We start from the raw sequence: 10657 nt of genomic DNA on the forward strand, positions 1-10657 counted from the left end.
CGAGCCCGCGCGATTTCTCGACGACGCGAAGGGCACCGTGCTCGAAAAGGTGCGGGATAATATGACCGAACACGGGTGTCTGAAGGTCAACGTCATATTCAACGGGGAATTCGTAGCGGACGTTAAGACCGACGTGAAGAGTATCGCTACGCGGAACGAACAGCTTTTCCCGGGGTCCGATCTGAGCGAGTGGTACGATAGGCACGTGCGCGACGCGATTCTAACGCGGTTGGAAGAATTTCAGGAACGCGACAGCGGATGGGCGTTGTCGCGAATATTGAACCTAATCGTGAACGTGAACAAGTGTAATCCCATGCGCGTGGGATGTTGGATGAAAATACCGCTGCGTATAAGACTTAAAAAGGCAGTGGTCAACGTGCTGTCAAAGAACGACGCGTTTCGCGCGCGCGGTGGTCGCCGCTCTGTACCCCGCTAAGCGGCACGCGGAACGATGCGGCTCGTATCCCGATTACGCGACGGTGCTGAATCTCGACGGGATCAATTTTCCCATAGATCTGAAAAAGATCGGAAAATTCGAACGTCAGAACGACGTATCGATCAACGTGTTTACAACTCGGGAAGGAATTGAAAAGAAAGCTAAGTTCGACCGGGGCGCCGACGACAACGCGATCGTGCCTCTGCGGTTGACCGACGATAAGAGGGACAGACACGTAAATCTGTTGTATCTGCGCGATACGCTGCGCGGCGTCAACAGGGGCCATTTCGCCTGGATAAAGAATCTGTCGCGATTGGTGAATTCGCAATTGACCGCGAAACGGTGCGCGAAGCACGTTTGCGATCGGTAGGTAAAAGAAATGAAATGAAAAAAAAAAACACGAGGAACAAGGAAAAGACGAGGCGTTATTTTTTTTTTTTTACATACGCACAGTAATCGCTCGCACGTTATTTCGCAGATGTCTACACTATTTCTATACGCGCAATAAGTTGGCCGCCCACAGCGTCGACTGCGACCGAATGAACGACTGCGCCGACTTCTCCCGAACGAGAGCGACAAGTGGCTGTCGTTCGACAATCACGACAGAAAGGAGCGACTTCCCTTCGTGGCGTACGCGGATCTGGAGTGTCTTCTCGAACGACGGGAGAGGGAAAACGTCAAGGGGGGCCCGAGAACGGAAAGATACGCCTATCAGCGTCACGTACCGTTCAGCCTGGGCTACTATCTGTGCTGCACCTACGACGGTACCGCGTCCGCGTACAGATATCGTCGCGGCGAGGATTGCGTTTCGTGGTTCGTGAACGAGCTTCGCGTTCTCGCGCGTCGCGTTAAGAATAAATTTTCCACCAATATAGCGATGGTGGAACTGACGGAGGACGAGAAAAGCGAATTTCTGCTCGCGACTCATTGTCACGTGTGCGGGAAACCGTTTCAATCGGAGGACAAGCGCGTGCGGGATTACTGTCACCTTGTAACCGAACGATACATAATCGGGCTACGGGGTACGCGATTTTGTCCTCTAAGTCATCGGTCGCCACTCGGTTTAACCTTAAAGTACCAAGAAGGTAAGTATTCGTAATGTAAACGGACCAAAAGTTGAACAATTTGTTTGAACAATTTTATTTTTCAATCCCGCCACAACTGCCTAGTAAGCATCGCCTGTGCTCTGGATACCGCTAGGTATGACCTTGATCGGCCAGCCAGGGATGCCTGTCATCCGGACAGTCGCTTGATCAGGTACGTATATACGTATATCTCCTTAATCCTTTCACTTTTCAGGTTCCCGCCACAGCTGCCTTCTCTGGGATGCCCTGCCAATCGCCTCCACTATCTATCATTCATCTACCTCATCCGTGGAACCATGATGGCCGGACAACCGCTTGATCGGGTAAGTCCCAACATTAATGTAAGTAAAACGCTACTAATTCTCTTTTATTTTCAGGTTTCGTCTACGGATTCCTCATCACCATCGTCGATGTCATGGATCACCGCTGCTCACCGATGTCCAGGATCACCGCGTCTGGGAGCTGGCCGGACAACCAGGTAAGTACGAGAACTGTCCGCGTAACTATAACTAATGCTGTTTCTTTGCAGTTTCCGCCACGGTTTCCTCATCTATGGCCTCCTCCGAAGCGGAATCTATGATGACCTTGAAGCTCGGTCAACGCTAACACCAAGATGGCCGGACAGCCACATGTTCAGGTAAGTTGAAGGTAAGTAACTGATATTTTCGTATATATTTTTGCAAATAATTATTGCTTTTATTGTTAACTATCGTTTCACAATGATGATGGTTTACAATTACTAATTGCCGCACAAGATGGCGGTCGCACGTCTCGCAAAGTGCGATTTCACGATTCAGGTACGCGAAAACCCTTACGCCTTTCGTATCAGCGTCACGTAACGCTGTTAGCGGGCGTTCCCGTTTGTTTCGGATACTGCGGTAGGCTTACAAATCGTATTCCGTTTCGCGTTCGCGATATTAACTACGATACGCCGGGACATACGCGCGAGAAGATAGCTACCTTTCGAGCGCCCACGAGAGACTGCCTCGACTCCTCTCTCGGGCTCCCTACCACCGAAGTTTTACCCCCACCATGGGGTCTCGGCCGCTTTCTCCTCGCGGTAATTTTCCATTCTACGCTGTTACAATAGCTGTTTACGAGTTTCGGCTCGCCAGGTGTGCGCCAGATGTTCGCGATGGAAATTTCCGCCGCCAGTACACTATTTACAACGCGCTTAATCGGCTCCCGGGTAGCGGTTTTCCAACTCTTTAAATAATGGACTTTTGATGGCGCCGACCCGCGCGCACGGCCTCTCCTACGTCCCTAATGCCGATTCCAGGTCGACTTCCTGGAGAAGACGTCCAGGTCGCTTTCTAAGTGTCCGCCGATGGCGGCGACCCATCTGCCTATTCCCCCGGTCCCTACTAGCCGTATTCCGGCCTGACTTTCTGTAGCCGACGTCTAGGATCATCGGTTACCCGGACTGTCCAGGCAACCCCCCGTTAGGATGGTCGGATCTCGACCGCGATTCGTTCCTTGGGTGTACTAGGTGTCCCCGAGGACGCAGTTTGAACCTTTTTCCGCTACGACCCTTGGTTCGGAAGTTCGCAAATTGTCCGGTGAACCGTGTGTCTGGATAATCGGATTTCGTTCGCAATCGATTCTTGGGCCCTATCTACCTTCCCTGAGTACGCAGTTTTGACCCCTTTCCGTTCCGACGTTCGGTTCGCGATTTCGTAAGTTGTCCGGCAAACCCTATGTTTGCGCGCTCGGATCGCGCTCGCGATCGATTCCTGGGGTCTAGCTAATCTTCCTGAGTACGCAGATTCGGTCCTTCTCCGCTCCGACGCTTGGTTCGCGATTTTGCAACTTGTCCGGCAAACCGGATGTTTGCGCGTTCGGATCGCGTTCGCGATTGGTTCCGGAGGTCGGTTATGCCTCCCTCTGCATACAGCTTCCGCCGTTTGGCGCTACGGCGCCGCGTTCGCGATTTCGCCATTTGTCCGGCAAACCCGGGGTTTGCGCGTTCGGATCGCGCTCGCGATTGGTCCCAGGGGTCGGTTAGGCCTCCCTCTGGGTGCTTTCGCCGTTTGGCGCTACAGCGTCCCGTTCGTGTTTTTGCCGGTTTGCAAACCCCGTGTTTGCATAATCGGATCGTGCTGGTTTTTTGTGGATTCCCCTTTTGGGGATCCCAGGAGTCGGCAGTTCGGTTCTTACTCGCGTAGAGCGCGCGATACGTGCACTAAGCGCCCGCACTCTGAAGATTGTGTGTGACTCGACCATCTAATGTATTGGTGCATTTTCGATCCACGCACCTGTTGAAAATAAACATAATTCCCTATTCTCATGGTCGGTCCGGGCACCGTCGTGCCAAAAGAAACTATAAGATCTGTGGATCGCGAAGAAATAATCTTATCAACTAATCGAGCCGCTGCTCGGCGACTGCTGTCGCATATCTTAATATGAATTGCGCCGGACGGGTGAAATTGATGACTTTATTAAACCCAAATAATGAATCATAAAGTGAAAATAATGAAAATCGCCTCGACTCCGTCCTCGGAGCGCTCACGCAACTTAAAACTATTCGGGGATGTCCCCCTCGTCTACGGAGTCGTCTTCCCCGCTAAATGGGCTGGAACTTGCCGCTGGGCTCATCCTTCTGGTTTGTCGCTGTTCCGCGCGGCACCGCCCTCCATGTCAATGGCGGTTGGTCGACCCGGCGCGTGCGGTTGCACGGTACACTGTCGATGACCATGGAGTCATCCGGTATCAGCTTGAATTGCTTGTTTCCCAGCATCGTGCTTTTCTCGCCGAAATGCACTCCGTAAATGGTGTCGATCTCCTTGTTTTTGTCGTCACCCAGAAAAGCGCCCAAGTATTCCCGCCCTAACTGTCCCAGTTGGCTCGTCAGAACGTCGCCACTTTCCGCCGTACTCAAAGATTTCCCGGCGGACATCTCCAACGTGGGAGGCGGAGTCGTCGTCTCCGAGACAATCTCGCGTTCTCTGGGTAAAAACTGGACCGAATCGTCGCGGATCGGCGTAAAGCTCATCATGGTCGTCGTCGCGGGAGTCGAACTCAGCCGTGCCGGACGCGACTTTCTTTTTTCTGCCGTCGTGGTTGTCCCGATTGGCGCGAATACGTCGTCGTCCTCCCCGTAATCGCGCTCCAGGTCGGCGTCAGCGTCGTCGTCGTCGTCGTCGTTGCCGTTCTCGCTGTCTTTCTTCGCTCTCTTCGTCGCTTTCATCTTTTTCGCGAACGCAAAGCCAGCGCCGTCGTCGTCGTCGATCTTGCCCGGTCCTTTACCCCTGCGTTCCACGTCATCGGCGAGCCGTTTCAGAGGTTTGACGATAGGCTCGTACCTCTTTTCCAGAGCGATCTCGCTCTCCATTTTTCCGGCCCTGAGAGCGGCGTACTTCCTGCGAATCGAGGCGCGCGTCTTGGCTATCTCTCGCGCGCTTCTCTCTTCCGCGATCGCGCTCATACTCGCGTCGTTCGGCGAGGCGCACTGATCGGCCCTACAGCACGGCGAAGTCGTGGAAGCCCCGTCTGTACCGTCCGCCTCGCAACGCGCTGTCCTTGTCTATCACGGCGAAACCGTAGGTGGGCCGCCAACACTCGCGACAGAAGGCGCGAAACTCGTCGTACGACATGTCGATGTTCACGTGATCGTCGTACACGTGTCGCAGATTGGTGCCGTCCTGCCTGAACAGGATCAGCAGATTTGCGTTATCGCGCACGAGATGATTCGGTATCTTGGCGTACGTCTGACAGAGATAGAAGCAATTGATATTTGAATGTCGGCCCATAAAAAGGTACTCCTTCATTCTTTCCTGCTTGTCGCAGGCCACGTCGTCGAAGACGAAGACCGAGTCGGGAAGCGCCTCGTCGGACGACGTCGCGATTGTCGGAAAACGCGTGATAGCCGATACTTCGGTTGTTGCAAAGATTTTGAGTACACGTATACGTTCTCGAAACGGAGACCGTGCGGTTGTTCCAGCAGGCTCAGCAGAACGTTCGTCTTACCGCAATTGGAGGGACCGCAAATGATGCAACAGACGACGTTCGGAAGGAGAGGACCGTGCCGGCGCGATACTCCGTTTTCTCTCTCGGTCGCGTCCGACCCCGCCGACGTTCTGCGATTCAGATTCGAGACTCCTAACGTCGCCGTCTGTCGCACGAATTGCATGTTTGCCCTCTCTCTTTCTCTCTCGGGTTTTTCCGCTCGGTTCGTTCGCGATGAGTCTCTCGATCGCCGAAAAAAAGGGAGGGAAGCGCGGACGTCGTTTCGTTTCGTCGCTCGTGCGCAAACGCCTCGCGCGCGGGTATAAGTAGCGCGAGCGTGTCGCCGTATCCGTAGAAAAAAATTTATTTTCTAAAATCAACGAATCGTTCGCGCGCATCGGCGTCTCACAGAGCTGTGTTTCCCATACTGGTGGACAGTTACGAAATTCTCAATCTAACGGCGGAGGAGTTGCAATAAGTTCCGAAGGTCCTTCTGTTGCGTCAATTTGGGAGATACGTGCACCTGTTGTGGGACTGTTTGCCGGAACATATACAGGCGGATCCCGAGGTGCAGAAATATCGCCCGTGCATGCGACACTACAATCGTCCGTGGCAGCGAACGCACATAGACGGTCAGCCGCCGCCCATCAAGGACTGCCATGAGTGCAATCGCTTGCCCCCTGTGAACGGTGAATCATCGACTTCCCGTTCGAACTAAGAAAAAGCGAATCCTCCTCGCGCAACCGCGACCGAATGCGCGGCACCGGTCTGCTCAATCGCGCGATAAACGTTTTTCCCTTCGAGCTGCACATACCCGGTTATCAGTTTTGCGTGCCCGGTACGCGTCTAGCGAAGAGACTAGCGCGCGGCGAAGAAGGCATCAATCTGTTGGACGCGGCGTATCGAGAGCACGACGTCGCGTATTCGCGAAACGGCGAGCTCGCCGAGCGACACGTCGCCGATCGACGGCTCGCCGAGAGGGCGCGCGAGCGCGTCACCGCGAGGGATTCCACGGCCGGTGAGAGACTCGCCGCGGCGGCCGTATGGGCGGCTATGAAGACGAAGACGAAGCTGGGCATGGGTATGGAACGCAAAAGGCAAACGAGAAAAGGAACGGGATTGAGGAGAAGCGCGAAGACGAGAAGGAAGAAGCGGTGGATACTTCCGACGGCGAAACGCGGCGGCTTCTTGCCCTTTCTACCTATGTTGGCGGCGTGGCCAAAGCGGTGAGCGCCTACAAAGCGGCGCAAAAACAACTCGACGAATTGCAGCGACACAATCGCGCGATGGAGGGTCGCGGGTTGTACCTCGCGCCGTATAAAAAGCGCGGAGATGGCGCGAGGAGAGTCGTTAAAAAAAAAAAACCTCGCGGAAGAAGGCGACGTTAGCGCATCTACCTCCGTACGGCGTCACGACTAATGAGCAGCTCGATCGATCGGCGCGTCGCCTGCGCATACCGTTCTTCCGCGGGGTGTTTATGCGCGACGCTCTGCCAACGAGGGTGCGACGCGCGGAGTGCGGCATCGTGAATCTCGACGACGCTGTGGGCCCGGGCACGCATTGGGTCGCTTACACGAAAAAAGGGAACTCGGCGATCTACTTCGACGCGTTTGGAAATCTCCGTCCGCCGAGGGATCTCGCGCGGTATCTCGGCGACAGTGGCGGCGAGAGCACGGTCGTGACGTACAATCGTTGCGCGTTCCAGACATTCGATCAGAGAATCTGCGGACAGCTGTGCCTGCGATTTCTTCGCGAGATCGATTGGGGGAGCGGCGTACGATCGACGTTCTCCCGCGATGTCGCTGACGCTCACATTGACCGGGACCAGCAGCGTTCTCACGGCGAGTCACATTCCCGCTTTGGATCTGAGCGATGGCGAATACGAGCTGGGTTTGGCGACTTTTGAGACGTACAATTCGATACCGAACGTTACGTCCGCGAACAATTGCTTCTACTACGGCGAGGACGACAGGAAAATCGTCGTTCCTGAAGGTTCGTACGAGCTGCGAGCCGTGAGCAGATATCTGCGCGCCGCTCTTTTTTATCGCGAACGTCGCGCCCGCGAGAGAGACAAAATTAAAGAGAAATGAGGAAAACCGCAGACCGATGACGCTGCACGGGTAAAAGAAAAAACCAAACGAAGAAAGACGAAGCCGACGACGAGGTTTATCACGTATACGAGGACGAAAACGACGACGACGACGATGGCGACGGTTATGACATATACGGGGACGACGACGGTGGCGATAGAGTGCTCGATCTTCGCGCCAACGAGAATACCATGAGGAGCGAGATAAAGTGCGCCTAGCGAGTGAATTTTACAAAACCGAACATCGGTTCTCTTTTGGGTTTCTCGAACGATCGTATCCTAAAACCGAACAAATGGTACGTTTCCGACGGACCCGTTGACGTCATGAGCGTGAACATAATTCGCATCAAGTGCAGTATCACCGCGGGAGCGTACAGCAACGGACGCTCGGTGCACGCGATACACGAATTCGCGCCGAAAGTTCTACCGGGATATAAACTGTCGGAGACTCCGACGCAGATCATTTACCTCTCGATCGTCGCGCGAAACATCACCAATATCACGGTGCAAGTCGTGGATCAGAAAGATCGGCTGATCGACTTTCGCGGCGAGAAGATAACGATTAGACTGCACGTACGTCGTCGTCACGGTTAGTGTGCGTGCGTGCGTGCGTGCGTGCGTGCGTGCGTGCGTGCGTGTGTGTCCCTGAAGAGACAGCGGGAGGAGGGATGCTCGTTCTGAACGGATCTAGCGCGAATTGTACGAACGAGCGAGCTAGCACGTTCTACGACGAAATCGAAAGCGTAAGGAAGAAAAGAGGCGGAGGAGGAGGGAGAGCCGTTCTCAGCAACGCCAACGTCAGGTTTTTACGATCGCTGAGTCTCGCCGTGAGAAACGCGTCACCGCCGCGTCGTTTCTACTTCGAGAGGAAAAACCATGGCCGACATCCTGAGTATCGGCGGTGAGCCGATCTTCGACGAGCGCATCGTCGGAATCGACTCACACGTATAACCCGTACGTCAACACGACGTTCGGTCACAACGACGAGATACGAATACCCATACAGCAGCAGGATCTGTATACGCTGCCGTGCGACAGTTTCCTGTACGTCGAGGGACGATTCAATGACGACGGCGCGACGAATGAGGAACAATACGCGAAATTAGTCAACAACTGCGTCGCGTTTATGTACGACGAAATTCGATACGAACTCGACGGCGTGGAGATCGACCGGTGTAGAAACGTCGTCATAACTAGCACGATAAAGAACTACGTGTCGCTGACCATCGAACGAGCCAGAAGACTGCAGAACGCCGGATGGAGTTATCCGACGAGCGAATCGAATCTGAACAACGCGTCTTATCAATTCAATTTTTGCGTACCTTTGAATATTCTTTTGGGTTTCTGCGAGGACTACAGACGCGTGGTAATAAACGCGCGACACGAGCTTATCCTACGCTCTCGTAGCGACCACAACTGCGTCGTAGATCCGAAGAAGACCGTGCCGAGAGATCCGGCCAAGGATCCTAAAATTACGTTGCTGAAGGTGCAATGGCGTATGCCTCACGTGGCGCTAAACGACGTGACTAAATTATCACTGTTGCGAACGTTGGAGAGCGGACGTTTCTGACCGCGGGTTTTCGCTCTTGGGACCTGTACGAATTTCCCCTGCTGCAGAGCACGACCAAGCATTCGTGGGCCGTGAAAGCCGCGCCGCAATTGGAGAAGCCGCGATACGTCATATTCGCGCTGCAGACCGGACGACAAAACGAATTCGCGGGCGACGCCTCGAGGATCGATCATTGCGCTCTCGCCAACGTGAAATTGTATCTCAACTCGGAATTCTATCCCTACGACGATGTGAACGTGGATTTCGAGAGCGACAAGTTCGCCGTGCTGTACGAGATGTACGCAAAATTTCGAGGAGCGTACTACGGGGACAGTCGCGACGACGCGCTCTTCTCCCCGCGCGAATTCGCGCGGGTAGCTCCGCTCGCGGTGATCAATTGTTCCCGTCAAAACAAATCGGTGAAGAGCGCCACCGTGGACGTGCGCATCCAGTTCGAAAACAAGGAAAACGTTCCGCCGAAAACCACCGCCTTTTGTCTCATCGTTCACGATCGCGTCATCGAGTACAGTCCGCTGACCAACGTGGTGCGCAAAATTATTTAATGGAAATTGCGGTTGTGAGAATACCTCATCCGGGAAACAGAAAATGCGATTGTGAGGGTACCTCACCCGGGAAACGGAAAAATGTGATTGTGGGGTTGTTTTATCCCGGAAACGAGGAATATATAAATTCGCGGGTTCCTTCCATCGTTCCTCAGACTCTCTCTGTTAGAAACGAGCTACTTAAACAAACGTCTATTCTCTAATTTTTTCCAACTCGCGCTGACGCAATGGCAACAGCGGCAACGACGACGACGATCTTCGTCAACCTACAGGGATTCACGGTGGGCGACAGATTCGTCGCGAAGGAGGTGGCCGTGCTGCGAAGCGAGACGCGCGTGCTCGCGCATCCCGTTTTGCGCGCCGATGAGTTGGGATCTGCTGACGAGCTCCGAGAAAGCAAGGGCCAGTTGGTTGATTGCAAACCATCACGGCTTTCGTTGGGAGGACGGTGACACAGCCTATCGCCAGGCGAGGACGATCATTCGACGCGCGGTGTGCGACAACCTGGAAGAGTCGTGGGAGACAGAGGAGACGCCCAGCGCGCGAATCTACGTAAAAGGTCTCGAGAAGAAGAGATGGCTGCAGGAGATTTTTGGCGACGTCGACGCGACGATCGTGACCGTCGACGCGGAGTACGACGACGTCGATCGGTTGGAGTTTCTTCGCGCCGATCGCGCGTTTTGCTGCCGGCGTCACCAACGGTGCTGCGCCATGGAGAACGTGATGAAGTTGCGCGATTGGTGGATCGAGCGACACGAATGTCTCGCCAGCATCGACTCCGCAAATTTAATGTAAAAAAACATTATATATTGCTCGTTTAACATAATTACATTTTTTAATGTATTGATCATTTTTTCTTATTGTATTACTCGTTTTTTAAACAAAACAATTTCCGTCGCCAGCAAATAATTCAAAATAAGTCGTTTTATTTTCGACCCAACTGGCCAATTAAAACAATATTGCACGACGTTTCGACCGAATTCCGGTCTT

At 53.8% G+C, this 10657-nt stretch overlaps 1 protein-coding gene across 1 annotated transcript; it reads left to right on the plus strand.

Moving 5' to 3' along the window:
- Positions 1 to 7879: 7879 nt before the first annotated feature.
- Positions 7880 to 9667, plus strand: LOC112458460. Its single transcript, XM_025022101.1, has 3 exons — positions 7880 to 8128; positions 8562 to 9077; positions 9173 to 9667. The coding sequence occupies exons 1-3, from the start codon at positions 7880 to 7882 to the stop codon at positions 9665 to 9667; spliced, it is 1260 nt and encodes a 419-aa protein (XP_024877869.1).
- Positions 9668 to 10657: the final 990 nt, after the last annotated feature.

Source organism: Temnothorax curvispinosus, unplaced genomic scaffold (genome assembly GCF_003070985.1).
Source record: "Temnothorax curvispinosus isolate PA1 unplaced genomic scaffold, ASM307098v1 QBEX01008940.1, whole genome shotgun sequence".
Classification (NCBI taxonomy): domain Eukaryota; kingdom Metazoa; phylum Arthropoda; class Insecta; order Hymenoptera; family Formicidae; genus Temnothorax; species Temnothorax curvispinosus.

Coding starts and splice junctions, on each gene's coding strand:
- LOC112458460 (XM_025022101.1), top strand. CDS start 7,880: ATGAGCGTGAACATAATTCGCATCAAGTGCAGTATCACCGCGGGAGCG. Junction 8,129..8,561: donor AGATAACGATTAGACTGCAC/GTACGTCGTCGT, acceptor ATACCCATACAG/CAGCAGGATCTGTATACGCT. Junction 9,078..9,172: donor CTCACGTGGCGCTAAACGAC/GTGACTAAATTA, acceptor CCCCTGCTGCAG/AGCACGACCAAGCATTCGTG.